General features: G+C 42.8%; 1 protein-coding gene across 2 annotated transcripts in view; it reads left to right on the plus strand.

The window, feature by feature from the left end:
• Positions 1-26,001, plus strand: part of GALNT7 (polypeptide N-acetylgalactosaminyltransferase 7) — a 156,184-nt gene that overhangs the window by 125,097 nt on the left and 5,086 nt on the right. For both annotated transcript variants that reach the window (XM_044297138.1, XM_044297137.1), the window contains exons 8-11: positions 2,846-2,968; positions 10,371-10,589; positions 23,879-23,977; positions 24,807-24,935. In XM_044297138.1, coding sequence (XP_044153073.1) covers positions 2,846-2,968; positions 10,371-10,589; positions 23,879-23,977; positions 24,807-24,935 — 570 coding nt within the window. The remainder of the gene's footprint in view (positions 1-2,845; positions 2,969-10,370; positions 10,590-23,878; positions 23,978-24,806; positions 24,936-26,001) is intronic.

The following is a 26,001-nucleotide window of genomic DNA, read 5'->3' on the forward strand; positions in this document are numbered from 1 at the left end:
GCGGCTACAACTCTCCCCGACTCAAGATCCTACGCATGGCCAATTCTATCCTCTGGGCACGTCCTCCGTCTAATCTTCAGCGCATGCGCCCAGCCGGGGTCACATCGCGCCTGCGTACAGACAGTCCGCGTCTTAGAGGCCGCTGCAGCCTCTGCTTTATGCGCATGCGCCGGGCACTTGAGTCGGGGAGAGTTGTAGCCGCCGCCCAGCGAAGTGAATATTGATGAGCTGGGCGGGGCTTCAGAACGGCAGTTGGGAGCGGCTGGCTGGGCGCAATTTGAGATGAAACGCCGCCCCTTGGGCAGATTGGATACGAGACAAGCAGGTTATAAAACTTTAGTTTTCAGTATTTATAAGGTGGACAGGGGGATACTTAGATGATTTTAATACACTTTATAAGACCTGTACTGTCATATATATACCTAAATATGCTTATTGGGCCTGTCAGTGTCCCTTTAAAGTCTGTGTCCACCCTTGAATAGATTTAAAAATATATATATAAATAGGCTCAAAACTCTGCACTGCTTAGTTTCTTATTACACCTTTATAGCAATTGGAGCTCTGTTCTTCTGATATTGAGCTCCAAAACCCCTATAGATTTAAAGGAGTTATCTGGCAGAACAGAAAATCACTATCCAGAATCATTTGGCATCATATCATGAGCTGTTCTGACAGCCAGGCCCCTGCACCTCTTGTACAGAGAGCAACTGTGCCAGGACCAACCCACGTCCGCTCAAGGGACTGGCACTGGTAGCTTCTTGTATGAAGTGTCTCACTACAATCAGTGATGAGCCAACTCAAATGGGTGAGGGAAGCAGCTCTCCCTCCCTTTGTGCTATGTCAACACGTCACAGCACAGAAAGAAACCACTGATTTTCTTGTGGCAAGGGGTCGGTGTGGGGATCATCTTTGAAAGCAGGACTTAATTATTACGTGCCATTATTTGAAAATATTTGAAATAAAACCAGTGGTAAATAATTTCTGTTCCCCAGGTAGCCCCTTCAAAAATAGATTTCTGGTTACCTGCAGCTGCCACTAGAGGGAGCTTAAGAGCATACTGCATACATTTCTTATTTAGTTCAATGTATGCAGTAATCTCGTAAGGTTCCTCCATTGGTAGCTGAAGGCAGCCAGGATTTTTTATATTAAAACTAAATTGCGGCCCGACAATCATATTGAACATGTCTGCATCTGTAATACAGTGTGTACATGGCCGCTGCCCATATATTGAGGACCTTCTGTTTGTGGCCCGCAATACGGGCACGGCCGGCACAACGCCTTAATATGCACACTCTCCGCTAACTGCTTTCAATGAAGAAGCGGCTCCCCGTCTCTCCATGAATTTGTAGAAACATACACAGTCTGTCTATATCTTCTATAGACTTTGCAGGGCATATGTGTAACATTATATTATTTAAAGTAAACAGAGTAGATGGCACATAGTGGGCCAAAAAATCGACACGCGGAATAAAAAAACATAACACGCACATCATCATAGATGAAGAATCGACCATTTTTTATCAGACTGATGACTTAATAAGGCTTTAGACTACTCCCCCCCCCCCCCCCATATTGAGAAGTGGCACCCCCATGATTACTACGGGGATGGTGGTAGGGGCAAACAGACAGCAGCATGATGCAAGTAAAGAAATCTGTGTCGGGGTTATACATGGCGATCATTGTTACATTTGTCAAGTATGAGGCATATTCTTTTGTATTTGAGTGATGGTGGGTTTCAGTTATTAGTGACTTTTTAAGGCTTTCAGTTGCGAGTGTCAGTGATGCATGGAAAACAACCTTGTAATGGTCGGGCTTGTGTTTTTTCCTTATCAGGCTACGCCTGTAACAAGAAGGTTCTATGAAGCATGTCATTTATACAAAATAGACATAACAGCAGCTTGTTCTGCATAGCTTATTGAAGTCTGCTTGTAGCGTTGTTTCCCAGTGACTGAGCTATTACATTAGGTGGATATTATCTCAGTTTGTGTTGATCAGAGGGTAAATAGCCATTTTTGTCTTCTATACATTTCAAATATGTTTCTTCCCAGCAAAATAAGTCTTTTTTGCTTTTGTTTGAAAGGTTACTACTATACTTATTACATATACATATTACCTATGTATTAAATCTTTGAAGGTTAGGCTTTGTGCACACTGCCTTCAAGTTCTCAGCCGGAAAGCTTCAATGTATGCGGTTGTATAGCCCCACACGGTCATACATCATTGGCCTTAGTGTTAGAAAATCAAGCATAGTGCTTTATTTGTTTCTGTGGTGAAAGGAGCAGTCTGCTGCACTTTCCTATACAGTAGAAAATAAAAGTATACCAGCCCAACAGAAGCTTAAAGGACACGCTTTTGGCTACTGTTGGGTGAATAGAGCCCTACGGATACATTTGACGTATTTGTCAAACGTCGTGTGCACAGAGCCTTACCCCCAGCATGTATTGAGCATTACTTAATGAAGGTGAGTATTACGAATCATTATGACCTACATATGAGATGCATCTATTTATACCTAGCACAAAGCCGCACTTAATCTGTGGCACGCGGTAGACTTTGCCCACGGCACAGTGCTTGCAGTATTTTCACATCCTCTGAATTTCTCTGTGACCTCCATATTCCCATGTGGAAAGAGGTTTTCCTGGTAAAATAATCTGCAGTTATTGACATGAGTGATATTTGTAATGACCTCAAATCCACATAGTGTTTCATCACTTCCACTGTGCTGCATGTAAGGCTATCAGGAGTAAAGGTGACAGGACAGATAAAGTATATATTTATAGATCTCTATTGTAACTGGTAATACAATATGTTGTGTTTGTTTTGTTTTTTTTGTGGTTTTTTTTAGATCTGGCAATGTGGAGGAAAGCTATTGTTTACACCTTGTTCACGTGTGGGTCACATCTACCGTCTGCATGGGTGGCAAGGAAACCCACCCCCAGTTTATGTGGGATCCTCACCAACACTGAAGGTAAATTTAGTTTAAAGAAAAGTGTTGTCTAGGAGCGTTGGTTCAGCCAAGAAGGATATTAGGCTACTTTCAGACTAGCGTTTTTTTGCGGATCCGTCATGGATCTGCAAAGACTCTTCCGTTACAATATTACAACCGCATGCATCCATCATGAACTGATCCGTTTGTATTATCTGTAACCTAGCCAAGACGGATCCGTCTTGAACTCGATTGAAAGTCAATGGGGGGACGGATCTGTTTTCTATTGTGTCAGATTGTGTCATAGAAAACCGTCCCCATTGACTTACATTTTGTGTCAGGACAGATCCGTTTGGCTCAGTTTCACCAGACGGACACCAGAACGCTGCAGGCAGCATTTTGGTGTCCGCCTCCAGAGCGGAATGGAGACTGATCGGATTCAAACTGACGCATTCTGAGCGATTCTTTTCCATTCAGAATGCATTAGGGCCAAACTGATCTGTTTTGGACCGCATGTGAGAGCCCTGAACGGATCTTACAAACGGAAACCAAAACGCCAGTGTACAAGTTTAGTTAAAAGAATCATGAAAACAATGTAAAATTCCAAATATTCTGGATTATTGAATATGATAGGAATAGTATATAAGTCACTAGAAAGCCCCATGGACCAAAATGTGCTATTAAATAGAAAGTATGAGGCCTTCACTCTGTATTTTAATCCGAGAAGCTGCTCCTTCTAATCGGTTTTCACTGCTCAGACAGATTTCTGGGAGCTGCTCACAAGCAGATGCTGTGGTGGACCCAGGCCAATCATATAGTACATGTATTCATTATTCAATATTGCATTTTCTGTAGAGGAGATATATATAATGTATATGGGAAGCCACCGAAGCTCCCCTGAAAGATGATGTTGAAGAGAGAAGGCTCAAGTGTCCTGAATTTCAACACATTAAATTTCTCCCTATGCCAGTATGGCGGAAGAAAGTCACAAACCTCGTCTGTGTGACTTTTTAAAGACCACTGCGACAAAATATAGTTGCAGGTGGCATTTGTACACCGCCCTCTCCATTTTCTGAAAAAAGGCTGCATGGAGAGGACAGGGCTAATGGTGTCTTATCTTCATTTACGCCAGTTTTCTGGTGTAAAAGAAGACTGACATCTATGGCAGCTCGGAACTGTGGTGGATTTCAGTTTGGGCGCACTGACTGCCGGAGGGGACATCTGACGGTGCAAGGGATATCAAAACTGGCGTAGAAAACGCTGATCTTAATAAATCTCAATTATTTTATTCTCCTGGAATATAAGCGGCAGCCAGAGGTGTCTGGCAGCAGCTTTCTTCTCTTCCCATTAAAAGAAGAGCATGTATGTGCATGGGGGAATCAGGAGAGGGAGCTTTTGGATGAAAAATGCTTGGACAACAGCTATTGAAGGCTTACACCTTAAAGCTCCAGCCGCAGGATAAATGTATGGCTGGACGCAGCTTCCCTCAGCAATAGGGATAACATTGTAGTTTTCTTGGTGTCTGTTCCTCTTGGGGATTTGTGAAGGACTAAATTGCATTTCCTGATGTTTACTGGTCTCTGTAGCTCCCACTTAGAAATTTATTTAGCAAAGTAAAGATGGTTTTGAGAAACATGGCAGGTTGTGGCAGGATAATTGGACATCCTTTTTAATCCACATTTATTTCCTATGAAAGCAAGAGCCAGAGGTAGTTATCCTGCCACAACTTGTCTTTCTATGGAGAAGATATCATAGATAATTGTATAGACTTGTACTTACACTGGCTAAGTAGGAAATACAGTAAAAACATCAAATGCTTTTGGTGTAGCCCCTATACTTAGTGTCATTGCTTCTTCTCTGGTGGTAGGAGGCGTTATGTGGCAGTAACATGATCTGCTTCTAAGCACTTTGTCTCATGAACAGAAACATATTCAGTTAGATACTGTGTGTGTGTGTGTATGTATATGTATGTATATGTGTGTGTGTGTGTGTGTGTGTGTATATATGTATATACAGTCATGTGAAAAAATTAGGACACCCTTTGAAAGCATGTGTTTTTTTTGTAACATTTTTAATAAAAGGTTATTTCATCTCCGTTTCAACAATACAGAGAGATTAAAGTAATCCAACTAAACAAAGAAAACTGAAGAAAAGTCTTTTCAAGATCTTCTGTAAATGTCATTCTACAAAAATGCCTATTCTAACTGAGGAAAAAGATAGGACACCCTCACATGTATTCCCTCTTAAATTGGCTCAGATCTCACACAGGTATATCACACCAGGTGCACATAATTAGTAGATCGTTACTCTGCATGTTGAATGAGGCTTGCCCTATTTAAACCTCAGACATTTAGTTTGGTGTGCTCCTGACTGTTGAAGTGAGAGTGAGCACCATGGTGAGAGCAAAAGAGCTGTCAGAGGACTTCAGAAAAAAGATTGTAGCAGCCTATGAGTCTGGGAAGGGATTTAAAAAGATCTCAAAAGATTTTGAAATCAGCCATTCCACTGTCCGGAAGATAGTCTACAAGTGGAGGGCTTTCAAAACAACTGCCAACATGCCCAGGACTGGTCGCCCCAGCAAGTTCACCCCAAGAGCAGACCGCAAGATGCTAAAAGAGGTCTCCAAAAACCGTAAAGTGTCATCTCGAGAACTACAGCAGGCTCTGGCTACTGTTGATGTAGAAGTACATGCCTCTACAATCAGAAAGAGACTGTACAAGTTTAACTTGCATGGGAGGTGTGCAAGGAGGAAACCTTTGCTTTCCAAGAGAAACATCGAGGCCAGACTGACATTTGCCAGAGATAAAGTTGACAAAGACCAGGACTTCTGGAATAATGTTCTTTGGACAGATGAGTCCAAAATTGAATTATTTGGACACAACAGCAGAGGACATGTTTGGCGTAAACCAAACACAGCATTCCAAGAAAAGAACCTCATACCAACTGTGAAGCATGGAGGTGGAAGTGTCATGGTTTGGGGCTGCTTTGCTGCAGCAGGACCTGGTCAGCTCACCATCATAGAATCCACGATGAATTCTACTGTGTATCAGAAGGTGCTTGAAGAACATGTGAGACCATCAGTTAGAAAATTAAAGCTGAAGCGGAACTGGACCATGCAACATGACAATGACCCAAAACATACTAGTAAATCAACCAAAGATTGGCTGAAAAAGAAGAAATGGAGAGTCCTGGAATGGCCAAGTCAAAGTCCAGATTTGAATCCCATTGAGATGCTGTGGGGTGACTTGAAAAGGGCTGTACGTGCAAGAAACCCCTCAAACATCTCACAGCTGAAAAAGTTCTGCATTGAGGAGTGGGGTAAAATTTCCTCAGACCGATGTCGAAGACTGGTAGATGGCTACAAGAACCGTCTCACTGCAGTTATTTCAGCCAAAGGAGGTAACACTCGCTATTAGGGGCAAGGGTGTCCTATCTTTTTCCTCAGTTAGAATAGGCATTTTTGTAGAATGACATTTACAGAAGATCTTGAAAAGACTTTTCTTCAGTTTTCTTTGTTTAGTTGGATTACTTTAATCTCTCTGTATTGTTGAAACGGAGATGAAATAACCTTTTATTAAAAATGTTACAAAAAACCACATGCTTTCAAAGGGTGTCCTAATTTTTTCACATGACTGTATATATATATATACAGTACAGACCAAAAGTTTGGACACACCTTCTCATTCAAAGAGTTTTCTTTATTTTCATGACTATGAAAATTGTAGATTCACACTGAAGGCATCAAAACTATGAATTAACACATGTGGAATTATATACATAACAAAAAAGTGTGAAACAACTGAAAATATGTCATATTCTAGGTTCTTCAAAGTAGCCACCTTTTGCTTTGATTACTGCTTTGCACACTCTTGGCATTCTCTTGATGAGCTTCAAGAGGTAGTCACCTGAAATGGTCTTCCAACAGTCTTGAAGGAGTTCCCAGAGATGCTTAGCACTTGTTGGCCCTTTTGCCTTCACTATGCGGTCCAGCTCACCCCAAACTATCTCGATTGGGTTCAGGTCCGGTGACTGTGGAGGCCAGATCATCTGGCGCAGCACCCCATCACTCTCCTTCATGGTCAAATAGCCCTTACACAGCCTGGAGGTGTGTTTGGGGTCATTGTCCTGTTGAAAAATAAATGATGGTCCAACTAAACGCAAACCGGATGGAATAGCATGCCGCTGCAAGATGCTGTGGTAGCCATGCTGGTTCAGTATGCCTTCAATTTTGAATAAATCCCCAACAGTGTCACCAGGAAAGCACCCCCACACCATCACACCTCCTCCTCCATGCTTCACGGTGGGAACCAGGCATGTAGAGTCCATCCGTTCACCTTTTCTGCGTCGCACAAAGACATGGTGGTTGGAACCAAAGATCTCAAATTTGGACTCATCAGACCAAAGCACAGATTTCCACTGGTCTAATGTCCATTCCTTGTGTTCTTTAGCCCAAACAAGTCTGCTTGTTGCCTGTCCTTAGCAGTGGTTTCCTAGCAGATATTCTACCATGAAGGCCTGATTCACACAGTCTCCTCTTAACAGTTGTTCTAGAGATGTGTCTGCTGCTAGAACTCTGTGTGGCATTGACCTGGTCTCTAATCTGAGCTGCTGTTAACCTGCGATTTCTGAGGCTGGTGACTCGGATGAACTTATCCTCCGCAGCAGAGGTGACTCTTGGTCTTTCTTTCCTGGGGCGGTCCGCATGTGAGCCAGTTTCTTTGTAGCGCTTGATGGTTTTTGTGACTGCACTTGGGGACACTTTCAAAGTTTTCCCAATTTTTCGGACTGACTGACCTTCATTTCTTAAAGTAATGATGGCCACTCGTTTTTCTTTACTTTGCTGCTTTTTTCTTGCCATAATACAAATTCTAACAGTCTATTCAGTAGGACTATCAGCTGTGTATTCACCTGACTTCTCCACAACGCAACTGATGGTCCCAACCCCATTTATAAGGCAAGACATCCCACTTATTAAACCTGACAGGGCACACCTGTGAAGTGAAAACCATTTCAGGGGACTACCTCTTGAAGCTCATCAAGAGAATGCCAAGAGTGTGCAAAGCAGTAATCAAAGCAAAAGGTGGCTACTTTGAAGAACCTAGAATGACATATTTTCAGTTGTTTCACACTTTTTTGTTATGTATATAATTCCACATGTGTTGATTCATAGTTTTGATGCCTTCAGTGTGAATCTACAATTTTCATAGTCATGAAAATAAAGAAAACTCTTTGAATGAGAAGGTGTGTCCAAACTTTTGGTCTGTACTGTGTGTGTGTGTGTGTGTGTGTGTATATATATATATATATATATATATATATATATATATATATATATATGTATGTATGTGTATATATATATATATATATATATATATATATATATATATATATATATATATATATATATATATATATATATATATATATAGTGGGGTTTTGCTCTGGTAGACCGGGTAGCGGACGCAGTATAGAGGCAATCACAAAGTCTTTAACTTGAAAAGTTTTTATTCACACGTAAGGAAAAACGAAATGACCATTCACAGTCTTGGTGTTTGTTCACACCATGCAATGTCCATAGAACAAAATCTTCACCTGGTTAGCAGTTTTCCACCCGCAGTCCTCAGCAGGCTTTAGTGCCTGTTTCCCGGCATGCAGCTCTCAGGCCTTTAGCATGGCACAACTTCACAGGTCCCAAAACACAGAGACTCCCCAGCTTCTCTGTCAGATTGAGGAAAAACCACACCCAGCTGAGACTGCTGGCTGGGTTTTATATAGGCAAAAAAAAAAACAGCCTGGAGCGTGGGGAGCAGCCACCCACCCAGCACTTTGGCTACTCCCAGTAAGAGCCGGCCCGGATCGGCTTTACAGCCATACTAACAACAAAACAGTGTCAGTCAGCACTAGCTGCCGCTGACACTTAAAACTACCGGCTCTTACCTCATCGAAGCCAGGAATGTCGGTGACACATATCTTCCATCAATCCTTGCGCCTTCCTACAGTATGTATATAATATGTATATAAAAAAATATATATATATATATGTGTGTGTGTGTGTGTGTGTGTGTATATATATATATATATATATATATATATATATATATATATATATAATGTCGATTCTAGTCTGATTGGAGCTTTAAATGTGTAATTCCCAGATTTTACTGGTTTGAGTCAGTTAAACTGACTGTGTCATGGGTCTGACAGCTTTAAGGACGGACTGATGCATACTATCCATTCATGAAAAATGTTTTTTTTTGTCTAGCATTGAATTTCGAGACCTACCTGTAAGGGCCGCTTCACACGAGCGGATGCCGTGCGTGGCATCCGCTCCGTGAAAGAGTGCCAAGACCCGCTGCAGACTGCAGAGGCACGGAGCAGTAACATGACTGTTAATGCTCCGTGCCTCTCTGTGATCTCTTTACTACGAAATCACAGTTGTCACTGTGATTTCGTAGTAAAGAGATCACAGAGAGGCACGGAGCATTAACAGTCATGTTACTGCTCCGTGCCTCTGCAGTCTGCAGCGGGTCTTGGCACTCTTTCACGGAGCAGATGCCACGCACGGCATCCGCTCGTGTGAAGCGGCCCTAAATATGCATTGCTCAGATCAGTGCAACAGGCATGCTTGTTCAGTAGTGGTGAAGGAAACAAGCATTTTGGAAGTGTCGTTACTTCTGGCAGAGCAAACAATTGGCATGTTTAAATGCAGCATGGCAGATCCTCATCTCCCACATCATTTATAACACCACAACCCCCAGCTGGTAACTGAGTTTGCTGTGTTATTTCAGTGTTCCTGTACAGGCCTGTACCTGTCATTTTCTGCCCTTTCATAGGCCAGCATATTAAAGATCATCTGTCAGCAGATTTGCACCTATGAAACAGGCTGACCTGTGACATGTGCGCTTAGCAGCTGAAGGCATCTGTGTTGGTCCCATGTTCATATGTGTCCACATTACTGAGAAAAGTGATGGTTTGATATATGAAAATGAGCCTCTAGGAGCAATGGAGAAGTCACTACACCTAGAGGCTCAGCTCTCTTTGCAACTGTCATACCCTCTCCACTTTAATTGACAGGGCCAGGCAGAATCACATTTACACTGCCTGGCCCTGTCACTCAAAGTGCAGAGGGAGTGGCAGTTGCAGAGAGAGCAGAGCCTCTAGGTGTAATGATAAGGCCTCTTTTTGCTCCTAGAGGCTCATTTGCATATATTAAATTATATTAAAACTTAATGGCAGATGGGAACAACACAGATGCCTTCAGCTGCCAAGTGCACATGTAACAGGTCAGCAAGTTTCATAGGGACAAATCTTCAAGCAGACAGATCTGCTTTTAAAAAAAAAAAAAAAAAAAAGCCACGATTCACCAGTAATGTGGAAGACTGCAGAATATATTTTATAATGTCCCGGTCTGTAAACCACTATAATAATGTACTTCATCTTTCAGAACTACGTTAGAGTTGTAGAGGTTTGGTGGGATGAGTACAAAGACTATTTTTACGCCAGCCGTCCTGAAACAAAAGCTCTGGCTTATGGGGATATAAGTGAGCTGAAAAAATTCAGAGAGGACCACAACTGCAAAAGCTTTAAATGGTTCATGGAAGAGATAGCATATGATATCCCTGCACATTATCCGCTCCCACCCAAAAACGTGGATTGGGGAGAGGTGAGTACAGCAATTTTTTATTCTATATGTGGAATAGTTTTATAATCGGAAATCAGCTTTATAGCACAACTCGTGATGTGATAGCTATGATTTTTGCATGGGACTTCTAGTAAAGCGTTATATTATCTTTAGTGTTATCACAGTGCACAAACATTCCTCATGTTCCTCACATTCTACTCTGCTTCATAAACGGACCCTCCACATTAAGTAAAAGTTGCCAAACCAGTTGCTTTCAGAAGGATCGGGAGAGACAAACATTCAGTTGAGTGGTATCTCATTTGGATGGCCAGCTTAATTGGGGAAAATATAAATAGATTTGTTCATTAGATATATTTTATGGCGATTTTATTTTTTTTGCATATATTTTCCAGCCATGTATAGAGAATTGTTGTACAGCCACTCCTATCATTACCGGTCATGCTGAATGTAGGCAAGTTATCACACACGTCCCCTCGCCTAGGCCTACAGACAGTGCTGACTTTATGGTAGTATGTAACGTATAAAGTCTGCATGTAACCCATTTGTCCAAGTTCTATAAAATACTGTCTGCAGTCAAAGCAATTACTGTATACAATAAATGTCGTGAAAAAAAAAAAAAAAGCTGTAATGGAGCTGTAATAGGCCTGCCATAGAGGTGTTTGGGGTCTTTTCCTTCATATCCCTCCAGTTTCACACAGTTTTTTCTAACGTTTTTCCAACAAAACACAGTGGCATGCCTCATCAGACTCTGCATATGGAAATATGCTCCCTTAGAAGTACGGTTTGTAGAGGATATTTCTGCTCATACGTAGCCTGTACAGCACTAGTACCATACTAAGGAGCTGCACAGACTCTGTATACTAGAGATGAGTGAATCGATTCCAAACCAATCGGAAATGTTATAGATTTCATACAAATTGTCTGCCATATGAATCCTAAGTTCTTGATTTAGTTTTGGACGAATTGCGTAAAAACGGCACTTAGCGCCATTTTACTGTAAATTAGTGGGGAAGACAGGAGGGAGGAAGATGATGAAAGGATCACATGACACTGGAAGGGCTTGGTTTGATTGGCTCAGAGGCTGATAGACAGCCTGATCAACCAATAAGGGGGTAGTGTTCAAGTAGGTTCTTCTGCTCAAAAGGAAGAAACTCCATTCTATTCCCAGCTAGGCTTATGAAAGAATGTGTTGTGGCAATTTCTGCCAAAATAATTGCAGGCACAAGCCAGTTACTAGGGACATCTGTGGAAGGAGCTAAAAATGCTCTGATACTCATCTCAGAGGGGCGGGTCCAGCTCTGAACCTGGAAAACCCCTTTAACAGAAGGGTGCCAACAATTTTGTCCACTTGTACATTCTGCCGCAAACATTTGAGGAATTGCAAGTTTTTTATTTCTAAAAAAAAAAAACAAAAAAAACAAAAACATTTTCTCTTTACTGTTTGAAATTGGGCATTTCAGAGCTTCAACCTCTGCAAGATACTGTTTAGTCTCACAGCAAACAGATTTTACTGCAATGACTCCATTAATATACACGTTTTAGTAAAAGTGTTGTATCACTTTAAGATACCGTTATAGCAAACATGTTTTACTGCTAAATTGTCAATAACTGTGTGCACTGTGTTTGTACAAGGGGAGAGACATTTAATTGTGCCTCTGTCTATAAATTACAGAAAACCCACTTGCAGTTTTGCTAGTACAGTTTAATAATCTGTGTACCAAACACGGGAATTTTTATTTATAGGACTCATAATAAAAATGTCTGGAAGAGTGGCAAACAAAAGATAAATGCCTCATTATCCAAGATGCAAACAGCACTAGCAGCATCAGCCGGCTCACTCCTCTTGTCAGTCACAGCAGAATTTGGATCTCGCCTCTGAGTCTGACACCATGTCTTGGAGCCAGGGGTCACATCATTACTCCTGCTCCTCCTCCTTGCTACCCCAATGAAGTCTTTTTAGCTGCATCATCTGTCGTCACTGCCCCCTCCTAGTGGGGTCCCTTCTTTTTTTTCCTAAGAAGAGGCAACAAAACCACATGTGCTATAGAAGTTACTGAAGAGTCTCCCTGTTGATGACTTGTGTGAGAAAAGTCAGCATTTGGACTGCCATGAGCCGAACAGAGGTGTGGAACCCAATGCATAGCTGGTGGTGGTAGTAGTGGCACTTGCAGCCACAGTAGGGGTAGTGGGAGTGACAGTGGCACACAGGGCAAATACAGAGCAGGAAATTGGGAGAGGGGCCAGGAAGCCAACGATGACAAACCGCAGTCTGATAAATGGTGGGGAGGGTGAAGACTATAACAATGATTATGTTGGACCTAAGAGCCAGATCAGATTGCTGAGGGTGTTGACAGTGACAGCAATAAAGAGCAGGAGCATTGTACAGCCAGAACCTCTGGAAAAATTTCCAGGGCCAGATCTACCTCTATTATGGTCAGCTCTGGAACTGGTGATGCTGCTGATACTGTGAGCACAGCGTCAAAATGTGCCAGAGCTAATCCAAGCTCAGCTGCCGCTGGATCTGTGTGAGTATCTCCCATTTGGCAGCTTTTCTCCACAGTGCTGAAAGACAAAAGCATTGTTGTGTGCAAGATCTGTAGCTGTTTACATGCAAACATTGGCACCACAGGTCTATTGAAGCGGCATCACCCGATCCAGTGGGCAAGTAGAACTGGCTGCCAGCTAGCGGAACAAGAGTGTATTTCTTTGCGGCAGCCAGACCACACCAACAATGTCCTTGTCATTATCACTTACTGCTTCTCCTGCTCGGACTACTTTTCTTCCTATTCCGCTCTGTCATCAGGTGTAGATAAGGTAAAATGTGGCCAGGAAACAATCATACATACCCAGCAGTCTGATGGTATGCAAGCTTAACTCCCACCTGTTGCTGTGTGGACACCTGGAGCAGACAGCAACAGAACATATCTTTTACAACCCACTGGGATAATGTTCTTTGCGTCAGCAGGGACACAGCACTGCAGTAACGAGGCCAGGTCCTATTGAAATCTTCTCGTTTGTGGTGATCTGGTTCCCACACAAGTCACTTATCTGCCTCCTCCATGGACATCCTCCGATCCACAACAGAAGGATGGTAAAATGTTGCTCTCACATCCTCCAGTTATGTGTGTAAAGTGAAACATCACCATGTCATGTTAGAGCTGATTAGCCCGGGTGCAAGGCTAGCCACACAGCCAATTAGTTGCTAGAGTATTAAGCAACAAACATCCTCGGCAGCTTCAGCTTGGCAAGGTGGTCAGCAACAATGGCAGGAACTTTGTGACCGCACTGCATTAGGGGAGATAACACATTCTCCTTGCATGGTGCAAGTGATCAATTTAGCGATGCAATCCTTTTTGAAAAAATACAGTGGCTTGCAGAGGGTGCTGGCAATGTCCTAGAGACTGTCTTTGCATTTCAGCCATTATTATGTGGCATGGAACTCCCTCCTGGACTTGCAGCGACAGAATTGTCTGCCATTGCACCACTTGATCCACAATGTTCCAACTCACTGGAATTCCACCTTGCATATGCTAGAGCAACTGTATAAACGTTTTGAGGTCTGGCAGTGGCAGGCCATCAGAGATGGCATGTTGCATAGTCAGGCCTTTTGAAGAGGCCACCAAATTTGTCAGTAAGGACAACCATAACATGAACAATATCATCTTCCTCATATTTATCTTAGAGCAGATGCTCATGCTGATGCAACAAGGGATGGCAGAAGAACAGCTTGTTGGCTGCCCTCCCATGGAGGAGGAAGTGGAGGATCAGAACCTAACACTAGACGAATCACTTGTCCAGGAAGATGAGGCTGAAGATGATGACGACTACATTGGCCATGATGATCAATCATCTCGGGGGGTGGAGCCAAAAAAAAACTAGGTCCCTGGCCATGCTGGCGAGCATGGCAGGCTGTATGCTTACTTGCACACTGAACGCAGTATCGTTCTCATCAAGCAGTCGGATGTTTACAGGATAGCGATGCTTTTAGACCATCACTATCAAAGCAAAATGGTGTAATGTTTTCCAGTGTATGCAGTCTCACGTGACTGACCAGGAAGCTCCTGTCTGCCCCCTGGCGAGTAACCTACCTCCTGCAGAAGTCACAGCAGCCAGTTTACTCTCATGAACTTGATGGAGCAATTTTTTCATGTGCTGTGCCAGGCTGACGCAAATCAGCAAACTGAGACGTACCGCCTGAACAACCAAGTATAGTTCTAACTGGAATGTGGCCTTTCTCTTCTTGGCAGGCAGATTGGAACAGTGACTGAAACTGGCCCAGTTTGATCTCTATGTATTTTCTTGTCGAGCCTCCATTGTCATCTCAGAATGGTCTTCAGCGTGGCAGGTGGCATTGTCACATCCCAATGCACAAAGCATCACTTTTGTCATAATGAATGAGGCATGGATCCATGAGGATTTTCAGACTAATAACATTACTACTACCCCAACACGGCCACACGTTTCCTCCGTCCTGTGCTTGCTGTGAAGATTACCCCTATGCACCTTATCCTTTGCACATCCCAACTGTACTGCTCCTGCTCCCAAGTAAAAGATATTTTTTTTTCAGGTTTGTTCAACTTCAGAACAAGCCATTGTTTCTTCTGAGAATTAACACTTGTGTGTTTATAAGTATGGGCAGGCATTCTGACCCCATTAACACAATTTTTGAACACTTGTACAGAACAAGATACTGTTTCTTATGATATTAACTTGTGTCTATAAACAAGAGCAGTGGTCTGCCCCATGAAGGCATAGTTTTTGGATGATTGGTCGCACACAAGCAAACAATCTGCCCGCAATAAGGGACAACCATTGGAATATAAAAAAAACGAACAAGTGCTATGGCGCAGTGTATTTCTAAACAGGCTGCTTGTTAACACGGTCAACCATGTGTTTACTCATGGCTATATATGTTAGTTAAACTGCTACTGTCATTGCGTTAAAGAGCCTAAACGAGAGAGAGAAAATATTGTCAATAAATAATGAAAATATATTTTTTTCAAAATATAGGAGTCCTAGGAGACGTCAGAGTGTCATATACCAATTTTCAATGTGACAGGCGGTGTTTCTCTAAGAAAAACACAAAAGGCGCACCATAGGGCAGTACAGTCCAGTTAAATAAGTGAACATAAAGTACTCCAGATTGGAGGCTCACCTTGATGTGTTGTGCGATCAATAGGCACAACACTACTGAAGGCTTGGCAGGGGTCGTAATTGGCCCCCTAGACATATGGTCATGCAGCCGGGGATGTACGCACTTCCACGTAGGGATGCCTGGAGTCCCCAAGAAGGCGGATAAATCCAAATAGAAAGAAGAAAATCCTGCAGCGCAAATACCAATCGTTGATGATAATACAAACTTGATTTAATAACTTGGCAGGTGGTACAACGTTTTTCGGGGCAGAAAACACCCCTTCATCAGGTACAGACTGCTCATACAAAAAACACAACTTCAGAACACACTTAAATACATAGAAAAACCGCCAAAATGGCATAGGAGGGGGAGGGCCTCACCCCTCCACATGTCAAGTGCTGAACCTGCAGAATAATTTGCAAATTGGTACAGTCATTGAATATGGGACACTAGTGGATAAAACATTGATGGTCCGTGTGATAAATTCAAAATAATAGGGTGGGGGAATTGGGATGGGAGGAAAAGTAGCGTCTCCTTTTCCTCCCTATTTCCTCCCATCCTAATTCCCGGGTTCGGTGCTATCCACACCATCTGCTCCTTTCGATGCGCTCCTCCTCCCGCCCACCCGTACATTCCAATAGGGCAGGAGGAGTAGCGTCCCGTTGCGGGGCGATGCGCGGTCATATGACCGCACCCAACAGAGCGATGTTTTCCGGCTGTATCTTTCAGCCAGACACCGCTCTCATAATCTAATTATTTTGAATTCATCACACTGACAATCAATGTTTTATCCACTAGTGTCCCATATTCAATGATTGTACTAATTTGCTAATTACTCTGCAGGTTCAGTACTTGACATGTGGAGGGGTCAGGCCCTCCCCCTCCTATGCCATTTTTTTCTATGTATTTAAGTGTGTTTTGAAGTTGTGTTTTTTGTATGAGCAGTCTTGTACCTGACGAAGGGGTGTTTTCTGCCCCGAAACGCGTTGTTCCACCTGCCCAGTTATTAAATTAAGTTTGTATTATCAACGATTGGTATTTGCGCCGCAGGATTTTCTTCTTTCTATTTGAATATACCAATTTTCAGGCCAATTTGAGCATATTCTGACACAATAATTATTATTATTTTTTTTAAATGAACACCTATCCAGACACATAATTTACTTTTAAAAAGCTTTATTCCGAATGTATTTGCTAATGGTCCTGCCACATACCTGGTTAAATTGCCGCTGTGTACTGGATTCAGACTGGGTTACAAAATGCCATGTTTAGTTCAGTTGACTGTGGCACAAATGTAGTTTTTTTGGACCTGAGAAGCACAGAAGCGTGCTGAAACCCTGGTTGTGATTAGGCTTTTCTAGCTCTGACCTCTAGTGGAATATTTTCACAAGCCTTCAGCTATCATTTAAGGAGTTTTGCATATAAAGTTTCTGAGATGATTAAAAAATTTTAGCTCAAATCTCCGCATCACTGCTTGAAGGCTTTTCCTTCTGATTTTCCTATCTATTTATCAGCTATACATGCATGGACTCTCTAAAAGCAGATGCTACTAAAAATCCATGAAGGTCGTGTTCAGCCTGATTTTAGTTTTTTTTTACCACTGTATGGTAAATCTTCCTAGTCGTTTTTTTTTGTTTAAGTAGGTGGTATATTGCTGAGGGTGATTGTTCCTGGATATTGTACTACCATTTATTTCAGTTATTATTCCAGCTCCACATTTTCTTCTATGTACATGTTATACAATGAGCCTGTTACCAGACTAGCTTCAAGCAGATTAATTGCATTTTAAAGGGGTTGTCCAAAATAATTAAAAATCTCAGACAAGCGCCTAAATAAATCGCCTTATAATCATCCCGTTCTTCAGCTCTGTTCTCTGCAGCACTGGTCCAGTTCTTTCGCCGCTGCTTGTTACAGACTGCAGTGGTGACCACTGCAGCCAATCACTATCCTACACTAAGGACAGTGATCAGCTGTGGGGGAAGTGTCGGTGGCAGGAGAACTAGACCAGCATAGCAGAAAATAGTGCTGGAGAAAGGGATTTGTTTAACATGCCTTTTTTTTTTTTTTTTTTTTTTTTTTTTTATTACGACTATTGGAGGGGGATGGAGATTTTTTTATTATCTCAGGGAAACCTCTTTAGTAACTTTTTTTAGTAACTACTTTTCTAAGTTTCATTTTTTTTAAATATATTTTGTGTATACTTTAACCCCTTAAGGACTCAGCCCTATTTCACCTTAAGGACTTGGCCATTTTTTGCAAATCTGACCAGTGTCCCTTTAAGTGCTCATAACTTTAAAACGCTTTGACTTACCCAGGCCGTTCTGAGATTGTTTTTTCGTCACATATTGTACTTCATGACACTGCTATAATTGGGTCAAAAAAGTTAATTTTTTTGCACCAAAAAATAAAATTTTTACAATTTTTTTTGAAAAATTAGCAAATTTCAAAGTTTCAGTTTCTCTACTTCTGTAATACATAGTAATACCCCCAAAAATTGTGATGGCTTTACATTCCCCATATGTCTACTTCATGTGTGTAGCATTTTGGGAATGATATTTTATTCTTTGGGGATGTTACAAGGCTTAGAAGTTTAGAAGCAAATTTTGAAATTTTTCAGAAATCTTCAAAATCCCACTTTTTATGGACCAGTTCAGGTTTGCAGTCATATTGTGAGGCTTAGATAATAGAAACCTCCCAAAAATGACCCCATTCTAGAAACTACACCCCTCAAGGTATTCAAAACTGTTTTTTCAAACTTTATTAACCCTTTAGGTCTTCCACAAGAGTTAATGGCAGATGGAGAAACAATTTAGAAATTTCTATTTTTGGGAAAATTTTCCAATATAATCAATTTTTTCCAGGAGTAAAACAAGGGTTAACTGCCAAACAAAACTCAAAATGGGTTGCCCTGATTCTGTAGTTTGCAGAAACACCCCATATGTGGTCGTAAACTACTGTTTGGCCAAACAGCAGGACATAGAAGGAGGGGAACACCATATGGGTTTTGGAAGGCAGATTTTGCAGGACTGGTTTTGTTTATACCATGTCCCATTTGAAGCCCCCTGTTGCACCCCTAGAATAGAAATTTCAAAAAAGTGACTCCATCTAAGAAAGTACACCCCTCAAGGTATTCAAAACTGGGTTTACAAACTTTGTTAACCCTTTAGGTGTTCCACAAGAGTTAATGGCAGATGGAGAAACAATTTAGAAATTTCTATTTTTTGGAAAATTTTCCAATATAATCAATTTTTTCCAGGAGTAAAACAAGGGTTAACTGCCAAACAAAACTCAAAATGGGTTGCCCTGATTCTGTAGTTTGCAGAAACACCCCATATGTGGTCGTAAACTACTGTTTGGCCAAACGGGAGGACATAGAAGGAGGGGAACGCCATATGGGTTTTGGAAGGCAGATTTTGCAGGACTGGTTTTGTTTATACCATGTCCCATTTGAAGCCCCCTGTTGCACCCCTAGAATAGAAATTTCAAAAAAGTGACTCCATCTAAGAAAGTACACCCCTCAAGGTATTCAAAACTGGGTTTACAAACTTTGTTAACCCTTTAGGTGTTCCACAAGAGTTAATGGCAGATGGAGAAACAATTTAGAAATTTCTATTTTTTGGAAAATTTTCCAATATAATCAATTTTTTCCAGGAGTAAAACAAGGGTTAACTGCCAAACAAAACTCAAAATGGGTTGCCCTGATTCTGTAGTTTGCAGAAACACCCCATATGTGGTCGTAAACTACTGTTTGGCCAAACGGGAGGACATAGAAGGAGGGGAACACCATATGGGTTTTGGAAGGCAGATTTTGCAGGACTGGTTTTGTTTATACCATGTCCCATTTGAAGCCCCCTGTTGCACCCCTAGAATAGAAATTTCAAAAAAGTGACTCCATCTAAGAAAGTACACCCCTCAAGGTATTCAAAACTGGGTTTACAAACTTTGTTAACCCTTTAGTTGTTACACAAGAGTTAATGGCAGATGGAGAAACAATTTAGAAATTTCTATTTTTTGGAAAATTTTCCAATATAATCAATTTTTTCCAGGAGTAAAACAAGGGTTAACTGCCAAACAAAACTCAAAATGGGTTGCCCTGATTCTGTAGTTTGCAGAAACACCCCATATGTGGTCGTAAACTACTGTTTGGCCAAACGGCAGGACATAGAAGAAGGGGAACGCCATACGGTTTTTGGAAGGCAGATTTTGCTGGACTGGTTTATTTACACCATGTACCCTTTCAAGCCCCCTGATGCACCCCTAGAGTAGAAACTCCATAAAAGTGACCCCATCTAGGAAACTACAGGATAAGGTGGTTGTTGTTTTGGGACTATTTTAGGGGTAAATATGATTTTTGGTTGCTCTATATTACTCTTTTTTGAGGCAATGTAACAAAAAAATTAAATTCTAAAAATTTTTCTACATTCGCTATTTAGTTTTGTGGAACACCTAAAGGGTTAACATAGTTTGTAAAGTAACTTTTGAATACCTTGAGGGGTGTAGTTTCTTAGATGGGGTCACTTTTTTGGAGTTTCTAGTCTAGGCTACATCAGGGGGGGCTTCTAATGGGACATGGTGTCAAAAAAAAAACTGTCCATCAAAATCTGCCTTCCAGAAACCGTATGGAGTTCCCTTCGTTCTATGCCCTGCCGTGCGGCTATATAGCCATTTACGACCACATATGGGGTGTTTCTGCAAACTACAGAATCAGGGCCATAAATATTGAGTTTTGTTTGGCTGTTAACCCTTGCTTTATTACCGGCAAAAGGGATTCAAATTGAAATTTTGCCCAAAAATGGGTGTTTTGGCACCGTTTTTGTTTTATATTTTTAACACCGTTCATTCGAGGCGTTTGGTCAAATGTTATTTTTATAGCGACGACTTTTACGCACGCGACGATGCCCAATATGTATGGCTCTCAGACTTTGGAGACACTAAGCAGGCATCCTAAAAACTGCAGCCCTCCAGATGTTGTAAAACTACAATTCCCACCATGCCCTGCTGATGGCTGTAGGTTGTCTGGGCATGCTGGGAGTTATAGTTTTACAACATCTGGAGGGCCGCAGTTTGAGGATGCCTGCTCTAAAACTAATATTTTTTTGGGGAAAAAAATTGTTTCTGTGTCTCCAAAGTCTAAGAGCCATAGTGTTTTATGTTCTCTAGTGGACTGTTGGGGATTATAAAAATTTAGTACTCCATGGAAGTGTGATACTCCCTGAAGCAATCGATAACGCAGAGGCCCGGATGATCAGGGCACGTGTCACATTGAGTGGTGGTGTCCTTCCGTATCCCCCTCTTGTGACACACTCTGCATCTTTTTTGGGTTCGTCCCTTCTTTCCAGTATGGGGGACCACACCTGGAAAGTGTTGGCCAGGGACGATCCGGGCGCCTCCAGTTCCCGAGGTACTCCGGCCTGCTCTTTCCCGGTCCGAAAAGATCAGGTCTTTGAGGACTGCCTCATAGAATTGGAGGAATGTCCCTGTGCTGCCAGCGCTTCGGGATAGTACAAAAGAGTTGTACATGGCAACCTGCACCATGTAGACCGTAACTTTTTTGTACCATGCCCGGGTTTTGCGCATGGCATTATATGGCGTGAGGACTTGATCAGAGAGATCAACTCCTCCCATATACCGATTGTAGTCGACGATACAATCGGGCTTGAGGACCGTTGCCGCGGTACCTCGCACAGGGACTGGGGTGGTGCTGTTACCGTGGATTGTGGACAGCATAAGGACATCCCTCTTGTCCTTATACCTGACCAGCAACAGGTTTCCACTGGTAAGGGCACGGGTCTCACCCCTGGGGATAGGTACCTGGAGGGGGTGGGCAGGGAGGCCGCGCTGATTTTTCCGCACGGTCCCACAAGCGAACGTGGATCTGGCGGCAAGGGACCTGAACAAGGGAATGCTGGTATAAAAGTTATCCACGTACAAGTGGTATCCCTTATCCAGCAGTGGGTGCATAAGGTCCCACACGAGTTTTCCGCTAACACCCAGAGTGGGGGGACATTCTGGGGGTTGAATACGGGAATCTCGCCCCTCGTACACACGAAATTTGTAAGTGTACCCTGAGGTACTCTCACAAATTTTGTATAGCTTCACGCTATACCTCGCCCGCTTTGTGGGAATGTATTGGCGGAAACTGAGTCTCCCCTTGAACGCAACGAGAGACTCATCAACCGCGACCTCCCTTCCAGGTACGTAGGCCTGCTGAAATGTGGCCCCAAAGTGATCGATGACCGGCCGTATCTTATACAGCCGGTCATAGGCAGGATCACCTCGGGGTGGACATGCTGCATTATCGGAATAATGCAGACATTTCCGGATGGCCTCAAACCGGGGACGTGTCATGACCATACTGTACAGTGGGGTCTGGTATAGGACGTCCCCACTCCAGTATTGCCTGACACTGGGTTTTTGGACTAGACCCATATGCAGCACGAGGCCCCAAAATGTCCTCATTTCGGCTGCACTGACCGGCGTCCAGCCACCGGGTCTAGCCAAAAATGAGCCTGGGTTTTGAGCGACGAACTGTTGGGCGTACAGATTCGTCTGCTCCACCATCAAATTCACCAGTGGGTTACTGAAAAAAAAACTAAAAAAGTCTATTTCAGTAAACCCCACTGTGGGAATCTGGATTCCAGGATTGCCAGCGAAATCCGGAATCTCAGGCTCAAAGTCCACTGGGGGACACCAGCTAAGTTCATCGGCAGGGGGCTCCGGTGAACTTATTTGGTGGGCCGGGAAACCAGTACGAACCCCAGGGCGGCTCGTACTAGGGTGGGCCACAGGATCCCTAGCATGTGTGGCCCCTGGCTCCGCCTGGCGGCGTCTCCGCCGCCTTGGTGGCTCATCGTCATCCGATGATGATGAGGAGGATGCGGATGACAGAAGGAATGTGGGGTCATCCTCATCCTCACTGGGGCTCTCGGAGTCGGAGGCAATCTGGGCGTATGCCTCCTCGGCCGAGAACACCCGGCGGGCCATGGGTGTGTGTGCGTGTAGGTGTGCGTGTGTGGAAACCTTTATTATATGTGCGTGTGTGTGGGGGCAACGGGTGTTCGCGTACTAAAAAAAGGAAAATAAAGGGGCAAGTGTTAGGAAAAAAAAAAAAAAAAGTTCAAAGTTGCTGATCAGCGGTACAACGCTGATCAGCGGTGGGGCAGGCGATGCGCTAACAGTGGACGGACGCTAAAGTGCCGACCAGTCAGCGAACGCAGAAAAATAAAAAAAAAGTGGTGGTAAGGGGGCTAGTGGTGAGGGGGGGGGGGGAGGGCTGGTGGGGGGATGGGTGTGGGGGGGGCTGGTGGTGGTGGGGGGCTGGTAGGGGGGGGCAAGTGGCAGGGGGGGCTCTGGGGTCTGATAGATGGATCAAAAAAGTTTTGTGTAAAAGTTCTTTTTTTTTTTTTTTTTTTCCTAACTAACTTTTCCCTTCTTTCCCTTCCTAATGGTGCCTCTCCCTCACTGACCCTAACCTACCTGAGTGGCGATGGGTGCAGGAGGGTGATGGATGCCGATTAGGGGGACACAGGAGCTGGTGCTGGACGATGCTGCACGGTCAGGGTGCTGGACAGGAAGAGGAGGGGAGAGAGGAGCGCAGGAAGTTTGAATCTCGCGCCTCTCTCCCCTGCACCAATCAGCACCCTGGACAGCAGTGTTCAGCACCAGGGCCAGCACCGCCTCCTCAAATCCTCGGACTGCGATTGGTGGTGTAAAATTACGCCACCGATCGCAGTCTTTTTCCGGTTCATCGGGTCACAGCACACCCGAATGGACCGGAAACGCAGAAAACCGCAGGTCTGAATGGACCTGCGGTTTTCTGCGATCGTCTATACGGGGGGGTCAAATGACCCCCCCCTGCGTTGTTACGGGATGCCGGCTGAATGATTTCAGCCGGCATCCCGTTCCGATTAACCCCCGCGGCGCCGGAATCGCGAATTGAAGCCATGACGTACCGGTACGTCATGGGTCCTTAAGGATTCGGGAAACATGCCGTACCGATACGTCATGGGTCCCTAAGGGGTTAATAAAGATTATTTTTGAATAAATTTGCATTCAGTGTCTATTTTTTAGGAGTTTCTATTAATGTATCAAACTAATAAAATATTTTCCTATTATAATTGCTGAATTATGGATGAAAAAATATATATTAGGTAAATCTGGATTTGTTTCTTTATAGATAAGAGGTTTAGATTCCAACTATTGCATTGACAGCATGGGTCACACAAATGGAGGTTCGGTGGAACTTGGTCCCTGCCATAGAATGGGCGGCAATCAGGTGAGTTAAATGTGTCTGAAGAAGAATATTAAAGACTTGTCATGAGTAAAACAATATTTTTTTATTGAGGCTGATAATATGGTTAATTCTGTGTGCCATTATATGGCATTACTGTAAAAAGACCTATAACCTGACAGAATTAACGCTACCTGTAGATGAGTCCAGAAAGCGGAATTCAGTTTCCTGGATGAGAAACAGAGCTGCATGATTCATAGGGCCTGTGGTGTAACATTTCACAATATGCCATGTCCTTGACTGTGGAAAAACATGGCAGAAAAATGTTAATAGAAGCTGAGGTTTTAGTGAAGTCAGAGGGAATTTATTGCTGTTTTTCTTACAGAGTATAAATCAAGGTAAGAACGATGATCAAAGTACATTACAAAAAAATTTATATTTTACAATTCTGTATAAAGCTGAAAATACACTTCACCCATCTCACCACATATTGGTTATACATGCATAATGTGAAATATAAATGTTGTATGTGTAGAGATAGATAGATATTGGGCATCAGCGAATCGACTTAGAATGAAACATCCAAAGTCGATTCGCATAAAACTTTGTTTCAATACTGTACGGCGCAAGCTCTCTGTACAGTATTAGAATGTATTGGCTCTGATGAGCTGAAGTTATTACTTACTTGCGAGACTTCGCATAACTTCAGAAATTGATTTATACTGTAAGAAAACGCTCGCTCCGTGCAGTACTGAAACAAAATTTATTCGCTCATCCCTAATAGATATATTGTGTGTAACACTATATTTGCCTCATTTTACTCTACTGAGCAACAGATGCTGTATTACGAAAAAATTATATTTTGTTCCATCAGCTTTTCCGGATTAATGAAGCAAATCAGTTGATGCAGTATGACCAGTGTCTGACTAAAGGGCAGGACGGCACCTCAGTTATGATCACACATTGTAATTTGAATGAGTACAAGGAATGGCAATATTTTAAGGTAAGTAAATGACTTAATTGTAATACTTTGTTACTATCCAGTAATGCCATTTATCAATTTTAGATAGAAGACTTTGACAAATAAACATTAGGTGATTAAACTACCAGTAGATCGTGATAAAGGGCCAGCAGAATGTCCTCTTTCTGCCTTCAGCACAGCGAAAATGGTCTTGTGTTTCAGTGTGCACTGTGCATTTCACCACCCTTTTCTAGCCATTAGGGTCATTGGTTAATAATATGGTGGGTTCAGCAGTTTATTAAATGTTGAGTCTCACACCCTGGTCAAAAGCTGATATTCGGATGTAAAAGGAGCAGCAATGGTAATGTATGGGAAGTATGTGTAACAAGATGGCCATACACATAACATAGCTATTGGCTAAATGCTTATTTGGCCGACAGCGATCATATCTGATCCCACCATACACATACCTGCTTGGCCGAGCAAACAGGGAGCCATTGCAAGACTTCTGGCAGAGGCTTATCTCGCCTAAACCAAAAAGAACGGCCTGATCCTGATGTCCCTTGACATGTACCGGTGAGGGAATGTAAGGCGGACCCCATACACCTTACATAGCTGTTTCAGTCCAGCCAAAATCGGTGGATTTGGCCGACATTGCATTTAACATATATGGCCAGCTTTACTGTGGCTGCTGTTATTATGGGGACACACCGGTATCTAAAAAAGTGACTTGCAAAACTATTGGAGCATCGCCCTCCACGCACCACATCCTTGGTTCCCTAACACAGTGTTCCTCAACTCCAGTCCTCAGGGTCCACCTGCAATTCATGTTTTTTTTTAGGATTTCCTTAGTAGGTGATATAATTGGTGTCAATGCATCTGTACTTACTACAGGTATAAATTCTGTGGGGTCTTCTCAAATCATGACTGGCAGGTGGCCCCTGAGGACAATAGTTGAGAAACACTGCTCTAATAGATAACTTAATTCAGGCTCCACAAAAAGTAGATATCATGCTGAAAAAATTTAGCCACTCTTGATGTAGCACAAGAAAAACGTCATTGTATGTATTTTAAAGTTAATAGAACTGAAAAATAAAACCTTTATGTC

Source organism: Bufo gargarizans, chromosome 1, assembly GCF_014858855.1.
Source record: "Bufo gargarizans isolate SCDJY-AF-19 chromosome 1, ASM1485885v1, whole genome shotgun sequence".
In the NCBI taxonomy this organism is placed as follows: domain Eukaryota; kingdom Metazoa; phylum Chordata; class Amphibia; order Anura; family Bufonidae; genus Bufo; species Bufo gargarizans.